The sequence below is a fragment of the Parasteatoda tepidariorum genome, chromosome X1 (assembly GCF_043381705.1).
Source record: "Parasteatoda tepidariorum isolate YZ-2023 chromosome X1, CAS_Ptep_4.0, whole genome shotgun sequence".
Classification (NCBI taxonomy): Eukaryota; Metazoa; Arthropoda; class Arachnida; order Araneae; family Theridiidae; genus Parasteatoda; species Parasteatoda tepidariorum.
This window is the reverse complement of record NC_092214.1, coordinates 37701203-37724647: the sequence shown is the minus strand read 5'-3', so window position 1 is coordinate 37724647 and position 23445 is coordinate 37701203. Positions and strand designations below refer to the sequence as shown.

The 23445-nt window shown below is 28.7% G+C and overlaps 1 protein-coding gene across 1 annotated transcript; it reads right to left on the bottom strand.

Moving 5' to 3' along the window:
- Positions 1 to 1272: 1272 nt before the first annotated feature.
- LOC107455089 (peroxidasin) lies at positions 1273 to 17055 on the bottom strand. Its single transcript, XM_016072528.3, has 6 exons — positions 16923 to 17055; positions 14246 to 14424; positions 9083 to 9354; positions 4819 to 5139; positions 2357 to 2505; positions 1273 to 1489 (listed from the first exon to the last, which is right to left on the bottom strand). The coding sequence occupies exons 1-6, from the start codon at positions 16951 to 16953 to the stop codon at positions 1329 to 1331; spliced, it is 1113 nt and encodes a 370-aa protein (XP_015928014.2). The 5' UTR covers positions 16954 to 17055; the 3' UTR covers positions 1273 to 1328.
- Positions 17056 to 23445: the final 6390 nt, after the last annotated feature.

The following is a 23445-nucleotide window of genomic DNA, read 5'->3' as shown; positions in this document are numbered from 1 at the left end:
CGATCTGAATATTATTGAATTTATTTCTATCTAAGAATTTATTCATTAAAGTAATTTAATTTTCTTATTCTTCTAGTCAAGCTTATTTTTATATTAAAAAAAAGTTAACTCAAATCGCTGTGCATAAGAAAATGATTAATATCAAAATTTATAATGTTTTAATACTAAATGCTTTTGATAATTTTACTTCGTTGTTGATAATAATGCTCCGTGTTGACTCCATCACTGCTCAATACCTTGTTAATAGCTAATACATCTTATGTTAAATATTAAATTCTTCTGATTTAAGGTTAAAACAAAAATGTTGATGTCTTGTTCTTTTTTTTCAATTCAAATATTTTTTTACGACAGAATTAATTATAGGTACATTCATATGTTTTCATCTATATACAATCAATCAAGATGTTCGGAATTGTGAAATAATAAATAATTTTGAGAGGTTTATATCCTTATAGTCCCTACTATTCGAGAAATGCTCTATAGCTGTAAATTGCTAGTTACGGTAATCTGCATATGTGGAAACTAGTGGTTGGGGTTAGAACTAGACAACTCTTAAAATAAGATCGAACTTTAGTTTAAAATATTAAATGTTTCAAGAATGATATTTTAGAATTATTGCATTAAAACTCGTTGAAAAAGCTGCAAAATTTTACACTAATCAAATAGGGCTATTTTTTAATTTGTAAAAATATATCCCATTTATAATACTCAACTAATTATTCAAAAAATGAATTAAAAATATTATACTACCGAGACGTATTCATTAGTATTATTAGATGCAATGAGAAAAAAATTCGGGTAAAATTGCCGTGCTGTATTGTAATAACAATTTTGGTAAAAAAAAATGGTAATAAAAACCAAAATATACGGTATTTAAAGCATTCATTAAGTATTTTTCCCAATATTTATAGTGATCTAAGGTATCATTATAAAACTACCAAACTTTACCACGTTTACCTAATTTTTCATACGTTATAAAACCATAATTGTTAATTTTATCAAAATCATTACCAAAGCGTAGAAATTAGTAGAAATTACCAAACTTTTTGGTGTTCCCATAGAGTCAGAAACAATATATTTAACCATATTCTGGTAGTTTTGACCATACATTTTTTCTGTGTGATTCGTGCTGTAAGTTTTCAGTTTCATTATTCCAAAGGATATTTTTTTTCTCAATCTCATCACCATTTGTAATTATTTTTTCAATTTCATCAGACATCATTTTTTATAAATTTCTTTTCACTCAACTTTAGATAATATTGCAGCACCAACTATGCAAAATAGCTTTTAATATTTATTGGCAGTAAAAGGACATTGATAGCTTTATTTCACACCCTTACATTGCAATTTGTAAAAGATATTAACGAAGGAGTTAACTGTTGAAATTCAACTATTTTTGGATATACACAACTCGCTAGGAATTCCATATTTACATAGAGGTTTTGTCTAGTTATCCAACTCATAGAGCAGTTGCAAACCAAAAAGTTTCCTGAAACAGAAAAAAATAAAAATAAATAATTGTTTAAAATTGCATAAATTAAATTTCATTCTCTAATGGATTTAATTATAATCAAAACAGCGTTCTATGCAATGGAAACAAAGATAAAAATTTTCCAGTTGGTCCTAATATGCGATTTATGATTTTTATTGACAATGTACAATAAAAAAACAACAGTGAAGTACTTTTTATCAATTTATTGCATGAAAATTAATCTCAATACTGAAAGATAAGTTGTTTAAAACGGAAAATTTCTTTCAACTTTGCTATTTTACTATTTTAAATAATGTAATTTTTCTTCAGAGACATAAACTTTTTAATAGTAAAAAAAAAAAAAAAACCTTAAGCCTATTTTTGACTAAGATTTTAAATATATACTTTGGTTTTGAGTTGGTTAGCACTGAATCTACTCTTGGCGACAGTATTTGATTCATTCTTAATAATGTGAAGACAATACTGGGGCGTGCGCACACATCTCTATCACAATTTCGAACGCAGAACAAATGATAGCAGTAACAACCCGGCCTCCGCATCATGCTCCCCAGCCGACTAACCGTAATGAACGTTGCATACTCTGAAATCGTTGGGACATTACATTACAGTCAATTTTAGACTTTCCAATTTTAGAATTACAGACATTACATCACAAGACATAATCTTAGAAAGTGCAATCCCATTAAGCATTCAGTCTTTAGCATGGGGAATCTTACTCTGACCAGGTCTGTGGTTTTTGAAGACTCTGCCCACCATACCAACTAGGCGACTATCAAAATCTATACAAAATGCATCCAGTTTATGACAAGCATGTTGAATTTTAATTTTTTTCGAAAAATTAAGTTAAGGATTTTTTATTCTTACCTCCAAGGTCGACTCTTTCTACAGACAATGGTATTTTAGACCATGTAGATGATGGTAAAGTCTCTAAGAGATTGTCATTAAGTCTAACTTCTTTTAAGGCATTCATTCCTTGGAAGAAATCCGCTGGAAGCGAACTTATGGAGTTAAAGCTAAAAAAATTAATTATTCCATTGAACAAAAAAAATTTAACCGAATCAAATGATACAGCATTTTATGACAAAATATATCATTAGATAAATTTTTGAACTGCATGAAAAATAATATTGATAATAAAAGCAATAAAGAAGAAATCAGAATTCTTCGAACATTATGCAAAAAGAGAGCTTCTTTTTAAAAGTGTGTTTTAAAAAATTAACGTAAGAAGTTTCTCAGACACAAGCTTTATGTGCTACAGATCCAAACTAAAATAAAGATAGCATAGTAAAAATAGGGTAAACTTTGCGTAACTTTTATAGAGCGGGTTTTTATGCAGTATTAAATTAAAGTTTTCTTAGTTCAAGATGTCCCTGTAAATTATGCTAATAATTTTTTTCCAGTTGATAATTTAATAACAAAATCAGAAAGAAAATGAAATGTCACGAAAAAAAAATATTTTTTTCCTATTGAAGGACTTATATTTTGCCATTTAAAAAGTATCAGGGTAGTTCTAAAATTAGAAAGATGTTTTGAGCCAGTGGCACCCAAACTTTTTCTGGTTGTGGCACTCTTACGAGATTTGAAATAGTTTCACGGCACCCCAGCTACATAAAGATTGTCTGCGGAAAAGTATTTACTTTATGCATACAATGAAGATATAAGTACTACGAATAATAAGATGGCGAATAATAATTTTATAAGACTAAGAAACGCTAGCTATGAAAGGGGTAAGAATAAAAACATTGATAATATAACTCATACTAAGAATCCATTCAAGTATTATATTTTTAATTATCTTATAAGAAGGTGTTATATTTAATCATATGTAATATAAATTATAGCAATATAAGAGAAAATAAAGAAATATTACAATCCCCACACGAAAGTATTGTGAGTTTTTGTGCAGTGGATGAGCTTGCTTCTTATTAAATAAAATTTCAAATCACGGAATATAGATTTCCAAGTCAGAAGATGAACTAGATCAGTGATCCACTATCATTTAATCAATTTCCGTTTGCACTTTTTTCTATTGGACGATTAGTATTCTTATCCCAATCTAAACGTATTTCTATTGGTTGTATCCAGAGATATATTATACAAGATAAACGACTCCAGCCAAAATAGCTATAAAAAAAAAAGAAAAAAAAAAGCGATGCGCCATTGTTACACATCCGGGTCTTTTCGCCTAGCAAAACGACAGTTTTTACATTTTCCCAATCTTATCAAAGCAATTAAAGACTCTTAACTGCTTAATTTCAATTGAATTATGAATACTCTTATATATATTTTAAAAAGTGTGCATTTTCTGAAAATAATAAAATAAGTTTTATTTTTTGTAATGAAAGCAAATGATAAACATTTACTTTCTATAAGCATCACTATATGACTGAACCAATTACTATATTTAATAGTTCCATGAAGTTTTTAACTCATTGAAGAAATCAAAGACATAGATTTTCTATACAATAAAATTTTCTTTTTTTTATATAGTTGTCTCTCTTTCCTCCCTTCTTACATGAAAAAAAGTAAAAACTATTTTAATGACTCGTGAATAGCATGAAAAGCGAGTTTTGTATATTTTTTTCTTGAAAGGAACTATGAAAAAATTGAATTCTTATCATTGTCACTAGATAGCAGCATCATTATTCGAAGGCTAGCTCGTTTTAAATTTTACATACGTTTTTAAAGGGGAAGTGGTGCCTTTTAATTTTCTGCTCTTTGGTTGTATTTTGTAACTGATTGAACATTAATATTAATGGAGTTCCAGTGGACAGGTAAGTAAAGTGTCGTTATCTTTGACTTAACGCATTTCTTTTTCAATGTTTATTACTGAGCAGTTTTGTCCTTTATAACTATAACTGCTAAAAACCAGTCTTTACCTTGAAGTAGAAAAGGGAATAAAAATACTTTTAGCTTGTTTTACTTAGGATGGGACACTCATATTTTACTGAAACTCAATCTTCTACCTTGAAACTTATACCTTTCCGATAGAAAATAATTGTCATTAAGAAAATAATAAACTTGAAGTCATAGATGATTTTTCGCCGCACTCCAGGGTGCCATGGTATGCACTGTGGGAACTTCTAGTCTTGGTATTAATTATAGTTATTCAAATCTGGTCCAATAATCAATCATTCGATTTTTATCATAATTTTAGCCTATTTCAATTTAAGAAAATAATTTTCTCTCATGGCAAAATCTAAATGCTCATAAAAATTTGTAAAATGATAAAAAAACTTGGAAATTAAAAGGTATACCTAATAAATCGTAATATTTTTAACATATTTAAGCAATGTTTTATTTAAGTTAATTGTATGCTTACAAACCTTAAATCCAGGATTTCCAGCTTAGAATCAGCCATTATGAAAATCTTTCTGCTTATTGTAGTTAAAACATTTTTGGAAAGATCCACTCGCTGTAATTGAGGAAGATTTGAAAACGCGTAATCTTGTATTTTATTAATTTGATTATTTGATAAAATTAAAGTATCCAGACTTCTTAACGTTGCTGGAAACGAAGCACTCTCTGCTAGATCGATATTATTGTAAGAAAAATCTATTAGTTTTAAAAGCGGTGTTCGTCGTAGTTCTATTGTAGATGTAGATATTGTTCCAGACTTAGGAAGACAACCAGAGCACAAACGACCACTAAAACACAATGAAAAAAACAAATATGATTAATTTCAATTTTGTATTTAAATATTCGAAAAGTAATCAATATGTTATTAATTATCCTACACAACGAGAGTGAGTCCGAAAATAGGTTTCTCCGTTAGTTTTTCCCAGAAAATCGAACAACAATGTGGTAGACAAGACAGCGATTGAAGGTGTAAGACACCATTGGGTTTTGTTTGACCATGATCAAGAAAAAGATATTGTTGCAGTGCATGCGCAAAGCGAAGAACCTCTCAGTCTGGTCTCGTAGGGCCAATCCAGTAGCGTTTAACGACAAGCTTTCCTGTTTCGCTTTTTCTTAAATAAAAGAAGTCTTGATTCTTGATTTTTTTTTTCTTTTTTAGTTCAGGTAACAGATTTTAAAATAAATAAAAGCATAACTGCGACCAGTTACAACTAAGAAGTTACAAATCACAGAAAAAAAAGTAAACGTGTCGTTAAACGCTGCTGGTTCGTGAATTAATGTCCCGGAGTTTCGTTGCTAGCGGATGCTGAACTTTTTGGAGGTTGGAACCAACAATGCTATGCAGTACTGTTACACACTGTCGAAATTGAAGGATAGAGACTATTTAGAAAAAGCGGCTTGGTATCGTATAGTTATCGTGTCATATCGTAATATTATCGCAGAACACACTAATAATATCGTATTATTTTAATTACATCAAATCTTTTGTTATTAATCGTCGATTATTTTAGTGACTGTCAGATTATAAAAAAAAAGAATTTTAATCGGTGTTATAAGAGAAAATTTTCATTTCTAGATGAGGTTGTAAGTACAAAATAACTAAAAAAGCTCGTTGATAAATTTGTTAATTCGGAACATGATCATCTTTACATTTAATTGTTGTTATACATGTTAACCATTCTAATTGTTTTCTTGAAGTAGTAGTTCTCGTCATGTAATAGAAAAACGGAAACACACTAAAAGTTTTTTTAAATAAACTCATTTTTTAAAAAAAAATTATTTAAATAAAAAATTTTTATAATTTTTTTCATTTGGACGAAGGGAATTTTAAAAAAGCCTTTAAAAATATATTGTTTTCCAGAACAAATCCAGACAGTTTATTATATATGAGCACTAATATTGAAATTGTCAAAATATTTTTCTATTTTCTTTGATATTCCATATTTAAGAAATAAACAAATCAAATCTATCAATAAATATATGAGAAAAGATATTTCATTTAAAAAACCAGTAAATAAAAAAGTATGGAGAAAAGATTTTTTTTTACTCCTAAAATGTCAAGAAGTCAATAAACTATATTTTATCTTATTTCCCGAACAAAAGACATCTATTTATTCCTTAAATGCACAAATCCGTAAATTCTACATTTCACTAGAAAACAATGTGATAAATACAGAGTTATATTCCTTCTATTTAATGGTCTGTCAACCCTCGCTATCAAATAAACAAATAACTCTTTCACGGACTTTAGCTAGAAAGAAGCAAATACATATTTATATTGCTTTGTGGAAATCTTTCAGAATTAGTTCTACACAATTTGTATTAGATCCGAGGAAAAAAAAATCTAAGTGTACATTTTCCTCCATGTATAAATAAAAAAAATTTATAATTATATGAGGTATGCGTGAGCTTCAAAGGTAACTTTTTCCCGTTTAAAAGTAACACAAAAGTAAAAATTCTGCAGAAATGTTACAATAAAACTATCATGTTTGTTTATATATATATATTATAGTGATTAATTATTATCACTATGATATATATATATATTAAAAGAAGTGAGAATTTAAATAGAACCAAAACGAAATTTGAAGATGCACATGTTATTATTGTTTAATTAAGACAATTTTGGTTTTAGCTGTTTTCTAGCGCTTTTTCATTTTGACTTATTGTTTATAAATTACATTTTGTTCTTAACTTTTGCTTAATTCTATTTTCATACTTTGATTGGATTATATATATATTTAAAAATCGTAAGATTTTTTAAAAAAATATGTATATTTAACAAAACAATACACTCAAATTTTATGAATCTTGAAACAATAACTTTTAGTTTGGGATGCTTACACAATTTTTTTGAATTAGTTAATTTTACTAAACATTTGTACCAGATATATAATTACTGGCATTAGAATTAACTGACTATCTATTAGATGCATAAACTTACAAAACCCTTAAAAATATGGGTTTAGTAACATTGGAGTTAATATATAAGTTTCGTCTAAATTGCTCACTCGTACAATGTATATTTAATGTTTTCAATGTTTTATAAAGATTGAAAACACATTGTTTGCACGAAATGGTGGTTATTTTCCCATTTCGCGGTTGTAGGTTTGGATAACCTTATTTGTAAGCACATTAAAAAGCAAATGAGTAGTAAATTTCAGTCGTAAAACTTAAGTTCACAACACCGAGCAACGGTAACAAAAATGAACCTAAAAAAATAAACATAATGAGAAACGTGATGTAACGGTTCAGGAAGGAAGTATTTAGTTTTAACAATGAAGAAAACTACAAAAAAAAAATCATGGAATGTTTAGTTTGTTTAAAAAAAATCACTCTTAATAACTTTTGTTGATTTAATAATCGGATTTTCATGTACTGGAGTGCAATTTTAATTGTTTAAGAAAATAGACTTAAAATCTGCTTATTAGATATTTTATGTTACAATATCAGACACAAAAATGTACTTTCTCTGAGTGATCTAATTTGTTTTCACCGGATTTAGTTTTTTGACCACCTATCCCAAATACAGGAAATTAGACCTTTATAGTTAAGTCTGAAGAGCAGTCGGAATTTTTAAGCCCCTTTATTTCATTTTTGTAAAACTCTCCTTATCTCTGAAATTTTTAAATAATATGCCTATTATTTGCGCAATAAATATTATAGATATACATTAATATAAATTATTTTTTGCACAATAATTAATATATAGTAATATTAATTATTTTTAATCTATTACTTACGTTTTGCAAAGATATTTCGAAGCAGAAGTAACTTAGTTAAATTATTTCTTTTGAGATTATAAATTAAAATGTTGGAAAAAATTTTAAAATGTAAAGCACACGAAGTTTTAAGAGACAAAAATTCAAAATTTAAACAGAATTGTTCATATAGCTCCCGAGAAATAAAATCTTTAAAATACGAAATTTTTTTAATTTAAAAAATTGCAGAGTACGTTCAAAAATTTTTATTTAAAATTACTTGTCAATAATGTAAAAATGTGTCTGCTTGAGAATCAACAAAAAAAAAATAATCCTATAATGAAATTAATAAGTAATAATTTTTTTTTTTTGCATAGAACCTTGTTTGACTAAATAAGTTTCTAACTGTATGCAATTTTTTTCTTAATTCGTATAAATAGGTTCAGAGAAATAGTGAAAAACGTGCTAAGTTAATGCGATTAAAAGTCTCTAACTTCAGACAATTTTTTTAAACTACTGGGACAATATTTTCAGGATTATAATTTCCCTATACGTTTTGAGAACAGAAAAAGAGTATAAGTTCAGAGAAAGTACGATTATGTGTGGATTTTTTTTTCTTCTATCCCCTGTAACATTTAAAAAGGCATAATACAGTACGCGAAAATACGATCTTTGGATCAAAAGTAATAGTGTTCTGATAATTATTCTGGACTGTTGTACAGTGCGCAGTATATAAAACGGAACACACTGAATAACTTTTGATCTAATGACCGGATTCCACGTTCTAAGGCTCTAACAATTGAGGGTCTCACATTAAATAAGCTTTTTAATTTGAGCAGACGATATATTAAACCATTAAGATTAATGATCTGAAAATTCGAGCATTAGATCAAAAGTTATTCTGGGTGTTACGTTTTTTATTTTGCAATCTGTACCTGTTATAGAAATATAGAAAGACATTACACACTTTATAGCTTGTATATTTAATGTCATAAATTTTGAAACTTTACTTTTTATAGTTTAATCTCACCTTAGGTTTGAACTCTTGACAATAACACTAGTTAAGAAATCTGCTTGGCCTTCTAAAGCGTCTTCCACTAAAAAATAACCATTTAAATTACCATTTTGTATTTCGATGTTTCTAACTCGTAGTTCTGATAACCATTTTTTAGGGAACATTCCACGAGATGTGATTTTGAACTTCTGGTCTTTTAATAATGGTATAACTTCATCTTTTTCTTCCAGAAAAACATTTAGCAACACAAAACGATCAATTAGAAGACTTTTTAAACTTTGAGTAACCTGAAAAATACACCCATTGTATAGGATATTCAATATAAGTATATATATATATATATATATATATATAATTAGAAATTTAAATTTGCTCATTAATTTTTTTTGTCACCCACAGCATTAGGATTTAAAAATTAGCAATAGAAGACATTGTAATTTGGTTTATTAGTTGATTGTACAGTGCGCAAAAAGGTCCACCCAGAATAACTTTTGATCTAATAATCTGATCTTCACGTTCTGGGACTCCTCCTTAATGATTCGAGGGGGTGTCCTCAAATATACTAATTACTTAGAGCAGACGCTATTTTATGTTAGTCCCGCAGAGGACTGATCGTTAAGACATGGTTCCCAACAGATCACCGAAGTCAAGCATCACTGGCTGCGGTCAGTGTGCGGGTGGGTGACCACTTGGATCAGTCTGCNATTGTAATTTTGTTTATTAGTTGATTGTACAGTGCGCAAAAAAGGTCCACCCTGAATAACTTTTGATCTAATAATCTGATCTTCACGTTCTGGGACTCAATCTTAATGATTCGAGGGGGGGTCCTCTAATATACTAATTACTTAGAGCAGACGCTATTTTATGTTAGTCCCGCAGAGGACTGATCGTTAAGACACGGTTCCCAGCCGAAGTCAAGCATCACTGGCTGCGGTCAGTGTGCGGGTGGGTGATCACTTGGACCAGTCTGCGTAGGGACCGAGGGTGTGCGGTATTGATCCTCTTTAAACTGTTCTACCGTAAAGTGCTCGACTTCGCGTGCAGGTCGTCTGGCTACCGAAGCGGGGGTGCCATCCCCTCTGCAGAGGATCAAAAATTATGATAGCATGTCTTCGGATCATCCTCAGGGATGTTTCCGAGACCGTCGCCAATAGCCCATTGTGCAGCTCTAGTGTGACGTAAATGAACTACTACTACTATTTTATGATACGAATTCGGACAGAAAAACTTTCTTAGCATACCTTTACCATTTTGTACATACTACCTCTAAACATACCGTTTTTTTTAGAGGGATTTGGACTTCTGACTCCCAAAATATAGGGGGTAGTAAAATTTGGACCCTTTACAGTTAATTTTGCTTTTTACGTAATTCGCTATATCTCGAACTTTCTAAGCGAATTCAAAAATTTTGCACACTATTATAAAATTCGTTTATCCAAAGATAATTCCTTGCAAAAAATAATTTTTGGTTGTTATATATTACTTTTTTATCATTTTATTTAATAATAGTCGAAAAAATTTTGAATTGTGAGACATTAAATTCCTTACATCATGTTAAGGAATGTGATTTTACGTAACAAAACACAAAATTTGAACGAAATCGGCCGAATAGTTCCTGAGAAATTGAATTGAATTTTTTTTATTTTTAAATTAGATTCCTCAGAAACTATTCGATCTATTTCGTTCAAATTTTGTATTTTGACATTCATTAATAAATTATTCATAAAATTACATACATTCATAAAATTACATTCTTAAAAATAATATAAAAAATTACATACCTTACAATTCAAAATTTTTTTATTATTATTAAATAAAATAATAAATATTAACTCCTTTCAAAAGATGACTTAGTTATCTTTGGATAAACAAATTTTCTAATTGTGTGCAAAATGTTTTCCTTGACTGAGGTAAAGCAGAAATAAAATCGTTTCTGTTCTTATACTTGTGATGCCATAATAGGCAATGTGACAGCTAACTTTTTAATTCAAGACAAATGTAAAACTAATGAAATCACTATCTTGACTAAATGGTACATCAAAACCCATAACTCCTTATTTCTCTTACCACAAAAATGCTTCAGTTGCAGGGTTATATTAATTCTTACGGTCTTGTATTGGCGATTAAGCTATATTCAAATTATTTCAAAATTTAATATTAATTACGAGGAGTTAGCTTTGTTATTTTATTTACAGATAAATCACAAACTATGGGTTTTTTCCCATGCTCCTGTCTGTTGGGAACAATTCAAGCAATTTTTAATTTGACTTTTGAATAGGCTGGTCATGGGGATCTCCCTTGGTCTGTCCTTATTGATATTATTTTGAAAAGAAAAATTTATTATGTCACTTCAATTGTATAAAAATATACATCAATTTTTGTATCTAGAGCTCTAAAAAAATACTACTCAAATAACAGTTTTATTATGATCCAGTTTTTTATCATCGACTGTCATTTTCAAGATCCTGATTTCATCACAATCTTCAATTAGTCAATTATATTATACCACTCCGACCACACCAAATTTCATCATTATAATACTATCTTCCAAATAGAGAAGTGTGACAACTAGCACAATATTAATGTTTTAGTTGATGACTAGGGCAAAATAAAAATATTTTAGTTGATGACTGGGGCAAAAAAAAATATTTTAGTTGATGACTGGGGCAAAATAAAAATATTTTAGTTGATGACTGGGGCAAGATAAAAATATTTTAGTTGATGACTGGGGCAAAATAAAAATATTTTAGTTGATGACTGGGGCAAAATAAAAATATTTTTTATTCATGAATACATTAAGACAAAAGTTCAATTTTTCTTATTAGCGGCTAAAATATTTATTCTCCCAGATTGACACTCAAACATCATTGGATTTAATAGTCCGAATTTTAACTCATTTTACTCTACAAATTAGAAAAGTAAACATCTCTTAGCATGTATTTTATATTTATAGTTTGACTAAGTTTAAAGTCTTGTATAACAAAACTTAATATTCCGTATTTCAGCGAAAATTATTCGATTTCCTCCCTATAGATCACTGTTTCTCAACCACCGGTCTGCGGATTGATATTTGAAGTGAAATTAATGTAAATATCTATATTAAAATAGGCTTAGACTTAAAAATATTTTTAATCGTAGAGAGAATTTGAAATACCAGAAATAAACTGTTCAAAAAATTGGTTAAGTTTCACAATTTGTCAAGGTTAAAATTATGTACTTACTTTACCGGTTACCAATAGTCCAAATTATATACTAACTTTACCGGTCCGTAATAAAACTGAAATATTTTTACTTGTCCTTCTAGTAAATCGGTTTGAGAACCACTGCTATACATGACAGTGTTGATTTTTCGAATGTTTAATTGGTATCGATAATCTAGTGTTGAGAGACTTCGTTTGTGAAACGTTTGTTCTTATGTGGCTACATCTATTATTTTGACAGGAACAGCAAATTTTCTGTTATTTTGATAGTCGTGTTTTTATGTAGTGTTGAAAGAGGTTGAAAGAAATCTGGTTTAAATCTTAAGTAATAGGAGTACCTTAGAGTAATCGTTCCTCTAAGGTTTGAACAGGGTTTTTTTGAGGAGGGATGCGATGAAATTTCCGAAACATGAGAATTTTGAGGACTTTTTAAACGAAAGTTTTCTTTTTCTCACATGGCGGGCTCTTGGGATGTATTGTCCCATTGGCCTTTTAGTGCCAGAACTGCTACTCTCTTCTCGTTACCCAGTGGGCACCTGTGGCGGAGCAGCGACACCCACGTCACACAACCACAAACGCGTTTATAGGGAGCGTCACATTCACACAAAGGAGAAAGGACATAGAACACAGAGAGAAAGAAACATCCATGCCCTGAGCGGGATTCAAACCCGCAACCATCGGCTCCGCAGTCAGGCACGCTAACAACTCAGCCACCTGGTCGGCTTTTAAACGAAAGTTATTTTTCGTATTGAAGGTATTCTTGTATCGTTATCTGTCACGCTAACAACGATCGTTATAATATATTTAAAAAAAAATAATAGAAGTTTGCCAGAAGGGTGGTTACGAGTTTATAAAATTCTGGTTGGTCTAGTTTCTGTGATATTTTTTTTCGGGTCGCTGCCCAGAAATTGCCAAGACTTGGCGATTATTCTGAGGCAGATCACGATACGGAAATCTTATTTATTTTTTTAAAAAATAATAATTTCTCACTATTATTGCCAGTTAAATAATGTGCGCAAATAAGAAATAATTTTTTTCAACATCTTTAATAACGTTTGATCTCGTGAACTTAATGTTCTTGTACGAGATGATGATTTGACCTTAATTATTCTAATTTATGCAGACAATATTAGGTAGCGAAATCAGGCATAAAAATGCAATTTCTCTGAATATATGCATACCTTTTTTTTCTTCAACGGATTTAAAATCCCAACTCTCAAAATATGGGAGGTAGCAACAATTTTGAAAATAGGATTCCAATAATTTGATCAGGTGGTCAATCGAAAGTTTAGACCCCTTAATGTTAAATAAATTAGCGTATTTCGCCATGTCTCCGAAACTAATAATCCCCAGAAGCCTGCAAAAAAGAATTGTTTTGGTATTCGCGAAAGAAGACGTTTCGAATATTTATTGTACCACCCAAAGTTTGTCTGCTAAAAATGAAAGACAATAAGTCAATTATGCTGTTTCTAATGTCACTTGAATAAGCCAAACTCATCAGCCATTGGTCTTTTACGAATTAAGTCGATAAGGTGCGCTATTCGTTTGACAAAGGAGCACCGCCAGGGTAAAAGCACGTCTTAGCCTAAAATTCCACAAATAGATGGCAGCACCACTCCATCCTTCCACAATTTAGCCATATATCTAAAGGGGAAGGAAATTTTCTCCAGATCCTTGTAACCATGGCGCTGCTCAGCCACCGACCACAGGACTTTTGATTTCACACATTTTAAGAGCTTTTATCGCATGCATTTGGTGGGTTTTAGTGGAGTCGAAGACCGAACTCCGGACCAAAGTCTGATTCTCTAACCACTTGTCTACTTCAGTCCCTTCAATTATTTTTAGTTATATTTTACCTCAATTTCAAACTGTTACTTTTACTGGTCGTTATAAATGCTTGCTATGCGAGACTTAAAACTCATCCTGTAAAATAATGATAATCAAAACTATTTAAAAAAAAATTATAGTAAAGTGTTACTTTTGACAATTCTAAAGAATCATCGATGTTTGGACACGTGACTACTGTTGAGTTGTCTTCGTAGTTTGTGCAAAAACACGGATAAACCTCTTCAAATGATAAACAATCTGATCCTGCTCGTATCAAAGTGATGCTTACAACGAAAAGCAATGAACTAATAAGCAGCTTTGCATGTTTTCCTGAAAATATTATAATTTCAGTTTAAAAATACATAAAGATTTCTTTATGAAAGTTGAATTTTAAAATTATGAAAGAATTTCGATCAAATGGTTTAATTTTAAATCAACCTTTCGATTAAATCCTCCACTCTAAATTCTGGTTAATAAGATGTAAATTTTACTAAATAATTTTCATCGAAAAAAAAATTTTTGGAAACCCGGTAAATTAATAAAAATTCTTAAATTTCCTTAAAAAAAGACAGTTTTAATTATAAAATAAGGTTTTTAAGTTTATAAAATAAGGTCATAGTTTTTCCATTAGGCTTGTATTTTTTACGCAGGTAGCGTAAAAAATACAAACAAGGAAACTATATTTAAATCTATTTCGCGAAAACACTCTCAGTTACACTAAGTTATAAATAATTTCAGTTAGGCGTATTCTTAGTTTCTATGTTTAGTTGCGATCTACAAGACATTTCACAATAGTTTTCTTTACAACATATTTTTAGTTTTTTGTCAAATGTAAAATAAAAATAAAAACTTCTTAGGGGTCAAAAAGTAATATTTCAATGAGGGTGAAAAACGAACAAAAACTCTTTTAAAAATCTGACGACTGAAAATGTCTATTTTATATGCGATAGAATTGGTATTGAGGAAAGCAAGATTATAAGTATCAAAACCAGTTTGATTTCCGGAGAGAACTGTGAAGAGGTAAAAGGTTATTATTAGAAACATTAAAATATAATCTCACATTTATTAACAATTTTGAACGCTTTTAATCCTACCGTCTTCATTAGTGATTCAACAGATTTTGATATATTTTTTTTGTTATAGATTAATAAAATATATACATATCAGGGACACAAATACCGATTTCTGCGTTTAACACTGTTAATATTAGTTAATATAATAATTTAAAATATTTGAACAAAAAACATTCAAACTTTGATATTACGTTAAATTGAAATTTCGGTTTGTTGAAAATTGTAATACGTATTTATAACATTTTTGCAAAATAATAACTGCGTTGACATTTTTAACAAAAATGAATCGTGAAATACCTATACAGAAAAAATAAAAAACCAGAAAATCCTTCAAAAGGAATCACATACATATTTATACATACAGTGGGAAAAAAGTGACTCTAAATAACTTTTGATCTAATGAATCTTTCCTCACTTATTAGCACTCTAACTTAATGAACCTGAAATATGCTAATTAGTGCAGCTGATAATTTTAACTACGAAATCAGACACAAAAACATACCGTTTCTGCATGAACATATTTTTTGTTGTTGACTGATTTGGATTCCTGACCCTTAAAATTTGGGGATAGCCGCAATCTATAAAATATGGTCCTAATAGTTAGGTCAGTAGAGCTGTCGAAATTTTGGACCCTTAATATTAATTTTATTTTGTGCGTATTTCGCGATATTTCTAGAATTTTTTATGTGAATTGAAATTTTTTTTGCATACTATTGTAAAATTCGTTTATTCAAAGACAATTCCAATGAGAAACAATTTTTTAAATATTTCTTATTATTTTTTAAATGATAGTCTAAAAAATTTTTTTGAATTGTAAGGTATAAAAATTTTCACACCATTTTAAAGAATATAATTTTATACAGCATAACATAAAAATTGAATAAAATCTGTAAAATAATTCTTTAGAATTCAAATTTTAAATATACAGCATTTTTTTTGGTCTATACATTTACGATTTGCATTGAGCTACAGTAAAAAAATTAATTTCTCGTATGTATACCAAACTTTTCCTCAAAAATTTGCAGGAAAGCGAGGATTGGCTAGTAACGAATTGGCCAAAACAATCTTTTATTCATCTATTAGAATAGCATATGAAAAAGGATTCCAGATATTTTAGTAATATCGAAAAATTCGTGATTTCAAAGTTCGTCAAAACTATGCTAGACTGCATAATATTTTCGATCTATTAAGAATGTAAATATGAATCTACTTGTGGGTAATTGATGATATTGACGAGAAATAACAAGGCGATTAGTCCCTACTGAACAATCTGATATAAATGTTAGAATAAAATTGGAAGTATTTTGCTAAGTTGAATTATTTATGTAAATACCTAAGAAATGATAAAGAAAAAAAACTTACACATCGAAATTGAAACAAAATGAATAGAAAGTGTCAAAAAATAATTTTCAATATTGCGGCGATAACAATCGAGGAGGTCAAATTGATGTGCGCTTATTTTTAGTGCTATAGAATTTCCTTTTTTTGTAAAGTAAAAAAAAAAAAATTTTTTTTTTTAAAGTTAATGTTCGATAAAAATTACAAGTACAGTTTGACACACATAATTTAAAATTATTGCAATTATTGAAAATTTACGCTCACTTTTTGTAAGCTGTTGAACACAGTTTTCTGTAAAAATAAAGTAAATAAATAAAAACTGAAAAAATTTTAAGCTAATGATTTTTAGTTTGCACATTTGTACAACTAGACACAGTGCACACTGAAAAACAGAATTAATAAATAAAATTTGCATACCATTTTCACTGAATAATGCGATAAAAGGCATATTTCAATCGTTTGAATTGCGTCCAGTGGATCGAATGTCTTCGGGAGTTTTGAAGTGTAAGGTATTAGGATAAAAATCTGTGTGAAAGGCGTGGAGTTTCACTAGAAACATCAAATTTTTCAAACAATAAAAGAATATACAATAGCTGTAGGATTTCCTAGAACCAAGCTTTCACCATAAACGTAATTTGTGTTTAAGTAGACTTCAAATACATATGGCAATTTCCAGAAACAGTGTCATTATTCGTGAATAAAAAATAAGAAAAAGTATTGGAGAATATGCTAATTGTTAAAAAAAGTGTTTTTCAGCTTGGCCTTTCATAAGGTATTGTGGGCAACGGTTAGGGTTTATTCTCTATTTTTAAGGAAAAATTCCTTCTACCTGATTATCAGGAGCAACAAATCAAAAAACTAATACATGCAGCACAAATTAAGAAAACATAAAAATCATGTTCATGCTGGACAAAGTCACGTGCATTAATATTAATAAAACCCATATACCTACGTGCTATATGGCTGCTTTATACAATATTATTATGCACCCATACATATTAGATCTACAAATCAATCTAATGAAGTTTAAATAATTCGCAACATTTAGAAAAAATTTATAAACAAAAGATTGCTTATCATTAAACGACTACAAGCTTTGAAAAATTTAAACTCTTACCTTTAGCTCAAAAAATACCAAACCCTTAAAAAAAAAAAAAAAAAAAAAAAAAAAAAAAAAAAAAAAAAAAATCCGCGAAAAATTTATTCTAAGACAGTAAATTTTTTTTTTTATCAAGTTTCAACAAAAGCTTTTTTCTGATATAAAATTGTGTTATCATGAGAAATGATACATTTGTGTTGGGAAATTAACAAACTTTTGAAAAGAGTTTATAAAAGAATTATTTTTTTAAAAAAAATTCTTTAAAAAATAGAAAAAAAGCCTTAATTCAAATGTTTCTAGGTTTCAGTAAAAATCTTCCGTTTCCCTGAGTTTTCAAGTAAGTTTTTAAGCCCTGCGTTTTCTAAGTTTACCCTGAGGTGTATGAACCCTGATGAGGCGCATGATTATGAAACCAGTTCAGTCCATTTTTGAAAAATACTACAGGAGACAAATTACTCTCATTTGAATTTGTAACTGCTTTAAATGTTTACAGAAAAAAATTTAGATACGTTATTTCAATTATTTGGGGCTCAATTTATTTGAATGTCGAAGACAAAAGAAAAGAAAAAAAAGTACATCCAATTCAAAGGGCTTAGACATGAATAGATTTTAATTTGCTAATTTTAGTTCTTTTAGTATAACAAAGTCAACGACTGATGCATACCTTATTTGGAGGTCAAACTGCATTTTATAAGTACTAATAAATATCCAAAAAATATTCAAGATTCTGAAAAATTTAAAATATTTTTCAATTTCAGAAATTTTTTGTATTTTTTTTTTTAAATAGTTATATATGTTTTTTAGTTTTGAAAAAGTATTGAAGGTNAAAAAAAAAAAAAAAAAAAAAAAAAAAAAAAAAAAAAAAAAAAAAAAAAAAAAAACGAGAAGCAATAGTTTTTGTTTAAAAAGAAACGAAAAAGAATATCTTCAGACTCGTGAATAGCTAGAAAAAAATTTGTGTTTGAATGGGAGAATATGATTTAAAGAAAAAAGAAACTCATGTTAAATATATTACAAGAAAATCACGCAATTTGTAAATGAAACTTAATGTATATATCAACAATAGAAATGTTTTTTGTTTGTTTGTTTATGATTGTTTGAAATTTCAAATATAGCTTTAAGATTGTGAAAAAAAAAAAATACCGATTTTCAAGCGTCACTTAGTTAATGTTATTAAAATTTCCCCATTCTTTAGCGAAAAACTTGGATAACAGCTAGAAAAATATTTAATAAATTGGATTTCTCTTAAACGCAGGGTTTATAAACTACTGATTATAGAAGCTAAGTTCTTAGAAAGTGTTGTCCAAAATATTGAGAAATATCAACGTTGAATTTTCAAAAGAAGCCAAGAACTGTTGCAATTATTTTTAAAAACATTTTAATGAGAAATAAGTTCAAAACTGCCTATCTATGAGATTAACATGGTTATTGAAAACATTTGAGCAAATCATCACAACTTAGAAAATTAAATTTTCTGACATTTTCATTTATCAGATTTTCATAAGGATATTACAATTATTTATCTTTACCCGCTTTGTGTGAATAAATTACCATATTTGTAAATATGGTTTATAGAGAATATTCATGAAAAACTATAAATACCACAGAGTTAAATATATATATATATATATANCTTTATTAATTTTTGAGGAGTGAAATTTAAAACAGAGAAGTAAAGTTCAAAACAGGAATTATGTGAGTAAATAGCCACCATTTTATAATGCATTACATTCTAACTAACAAATTAACTATGCAAAGTGGACTTTCTAACTTAATTGATTGAATATTTAATCAAAAAAAAATTTTCGAAATTTCCAATTTTTTTACACTATAAATGAATTAAAACAAGGTTTTTAAATAACAAAACATATTAATAAAATACATTGAATTTATTTTGTATGCATTTTTTACTTTTTTTTCCCAACTTTACATTTTATTAATAATTCATGTCATTGACTTTTTCATTGGTGACATGAAAAGGGAGTTCTTCACAAGACGCACAGGAAAATCATCCAAATGTTTGTACCCAAATAATAACGATTAATTTCCGGAAATCAGCATATATGAAAAAGGTGTCATTGATACCCTTGCTATACTCAAGGATATTTTTACAGCAAGTCAAGTCATTTTTTCCCTCCTCATGCATGAAAAAAAAAACTTTAAATTTTATATAACAATTTACGAGGACTATTTTCACTCCAGTGAGGAGTGAAACTCAAATCTGATGCATGAAACACCTGTCTAGATGCTTATTAGCAAACTCAGTAAAAATATAGGTCATTGATTGTCAATTCAGAGTCCTATTTGTAAAAATCTATGGAGTTAACAGTTTATGCCTAGTGCATAAATCCCACTCCTTATAAAATTATAAGTAAGCTCAAAAATAATTAAGTTTACTTTATTTTTTCTAGAACTTAGACTTCACTACATCATTATTATGTTTCATAAATTTTTAAAATTTTTTTTAAGTGGTAATTAAAATCACATTTATTAAATAAAAAGTAAAATTATAAAGCATAAAATTTTCTTTCAAGTACTTTAAATGTTAAAGAAAATCTGTTAAAATGAAGAATTATTTATTATTATGTAAGCATGTATGGATAGCGCCCTTAAAAGCTCAATTTTAATAAAGTAAAAAAGTGATTGCAAAAGTGTTTCATTGTAAATATTTATTTTGCATGTTTAAAATAGTGTTACTCCATAACATAGTAATGATACAAATACATATATTTTAATTTGAAACTAAGTAACAGTGCTTTTTAAAACAACAATGTAAGTAAACACAAAAAAAAATCTTCTTAGTTTCTACCACAAGTAACCTAGGTGGGTGGATACGACTTTTTGAGGGGTGCATCTCCGCTAGCAAAGGTTGTAGACACATACCTGCCAACTTTTAATTCCCTCCATTATGATTTTCCCCAGTGGTAGTAAAACGGAATTAAAATTTCTATTTTAAGCAAAGAAATACGTTGTATTAGAAAAATCTTAACAACCATGAATGTACACATATTAATATATATGCTTAATTTTTTTAAGAATAGTGGTGATCAAAGTCATTTAAAAATTAAGTTCATAAAAGAAAAAGTAGTATATATTTACTACCACTTTAAATATGAAAATACAATTTTACGCCAAATGCGTAAAAGTTGGCAGGTACGTAGATATTTTAGGAGTGTTAAAGGATTTCTAAAGGGTCTTAAACTATGTATAAAATTAGTAGTATTTAGTAAGCATTAAAATTCTTTTTATTTTTTTTAAATTTAAAATTTGATATCTGAGAATTATTTGTTTCTAACTTAGCAAATAATAATTGCAATTAAAATTGTTTGTCTTAAAAAAAAAAAAAAAAATACGCTTTTAAAGAATGGCAATAAAATACTGTAATACCAACGTCACATTTTTTAAGGTCAAAATGTTCATGTGAAACTTTTGTGCCCCAGTTACTTCCCTGAATTTCGTCTAGCCATGATAAAAAGAGATTTTTTATTGAAAAATTTTAAAGTAATTTAATTTTTGTTTACTTTTTCTCACTTTTATCTCATTTCAATCAGACATTTTGAATATATTTTTAAACTAATTTATTACTATCATTTATTTGTTTTCTTTTTTGTTAAATAATTCAAAGGGATGTTATCAAAATATTAAGAACTTCAGTTATCTTATTGTTAACTAGGGAAATATAATAGGCTGCACTAAAACGACAGGCGATGAGTTGACTTGAAAAAATTAATAAAAATTGCTTTTTTATTATAATATATGCAGTATAAGTGTTTTTCTTTAAGTGATAGGTTGAATTTATACGTAAAAATTTTACTTATTAATTATTTTCATCAACATTAGCATAGAAAAAATGTTTCTAATATATACAGGGTGTCTCAGTTAAGCGTTTCAGAACTTCTAAGAGGGGTAGGGGGCACCCTGACGACTCGAAATCATCTAGCAATGTGGGGTCGGAAATGCTTTCCTGAAACGGTGACGTACACAGAAGCACCATAAAGAAAAGAGATCGTAAGTGAAAAATCGCTATAATAATACATTGAAAAAATTATATGGCCTCCTCGGTCACCCGACCTATCATGTCTTGATTTCTGGAGTCATATGAAAACACTGGTTTATGACACCCCTGTTGATAATGCTGGTTGCAAGAATCGCAGTAGCTGCCTGCGAGATATGCCTGGAGTATTGCAGAATGTCCATGCGCCGGAGATGTGAGGTGTACATTGTAGCCGGTGGTAGAAACTTCGAACACTTATTTTGGCCCATGTACCATACAATTTTTTCAATGTATTATTATTATTATAGCGATTTTTCATTTACGGTCTCTTTTCTTTATGGTGCTTCTGTGTACGTCACCGCTTCAGGAAAGCATTTCCGACCCCACATTGCTAGATGATTTCGAGTCGTCAGGATGCCCCCTACCCCTCTTAGAAGTTCTGAAACGCTTAACTGAGACACCCTGTATATATGTCATTAGGTATTTTTTTTCCCAATAACTAAATAGCATATTTATAGAAGAGTATCATAACCAGAATTTTAAAAGATTTAACAAAAAATATAAAAAATTATTATCATCGCTTCTTTTTTTCTTTTTTAAGAGATGTTAAGAATTTTCTGACTTATAAAGTGGGTGATGGTTTAAAAATGTTGGTAACAAAGCTACTAAGGTGTCAAACATTTTTATTTATTTTATAATAACAACATTGTGGCAACATGGATATATAAATCAGCAATGAATGTTAACATATTTCAAACATACTTTTCAGTAGTCATCTGTAAAATAGACACATAACAATGTACAAGTATATGGGGCAAGTAATGGGGAAAATAACACCAATTTCTTTAAAGTCACAAATGTAAGTGTATATAAATTAAGAAGTACAGTTAATAACATTCATATAGATAATATAGTTCTAAAAGAACTCAATTTATTATTTTAAATGCAAAAAAAAGTAAATGAAATAAAAATATTACCACAATTTAAATACCATAAAAGTTTACACAAAAACCACAAAGAAGAATTCTTTAGTAGTTATTTCACTCTCTTGCCTTATAAAATATCAATAAAAATTAAAATAAATAAAAGCTATTGATATGAGCAGCAATACTGATTTTATTAAAATTGAGGTGATTCATCTAAATTTTGAACCAACTGAAATTTATACTTCATATTACTGTATCTATACTTCATTTAAAACTTTATTTTCAATTAATTTTAATCAAAGAATCTTGAGAGGAAGATGGAAAGTTAAGGGGAACTTCCAGTTAATGATGTAACCAAAAAGCAAAGAAAACATCGATAGAAGTATAACCTGCCAATTTTTCTACATTACTCAGCTTGAGCGTAGAAGTCTTGGAAAGCCTTAGTCTCTAGCAAGTGATACTTTGGTCGATAACAGCTTCGTGTTCTTGTGCATGTGATTATTTTAGTGTCCTTTAATAATAGTTCATTTATTTTTTACTAGCATGGAATCAATAACATTTTTGTCAGTACATGGTGAGTGAAAATAAGAAATACTTAGCGTTTAACACTGACAGTAAAATTAAAAAGAAAACATTCAAAATTAGGTTAATTGTCTCTGATCACTCATTCCTGGATTCCCCTTCCATTTAATCCTTGCAGTAGCATTTCCGACAGAAAAATAATTTGTTTTGCAATACATCTAGGGTAGTTTTCCACCTCCTAGCTTTATAATTTTCGTTTTAACTAATAGTATATTTTGTACACGGTTTCAAACTAAATCTTTGCATGAACTAAAGTCAGTTTATTTAAAATAATTGATTTAAATTAGTTGGGATAAAAAGAAAAAGCAACAATGGAAACTGAAATCAGAGCAAATAATG

Bases quoted from the DNA above. Each gene is read 5' to 3' on its own strand.
- LOC107455089 (XM_016072528.3), bottom strand. From the start codon at position 16,953: ATGCCTTTTATCGCATTATTCAGTGAAAATG. The intron at 14,425-16,922 runs GTATGCAAATTT...TAATATTTTCAG, and splicing joins CGCATTATTCAGTGAAAATG to GAAAACATGCAAAGCTGCTT. The intron at 9,355-14,245 runs GTAACACTTTAC...TGTATTTTTCAG, and splicing joins ATTCTTTAGAATTGTCAAAA to GTTACTCAAAGTTTAAAAAG.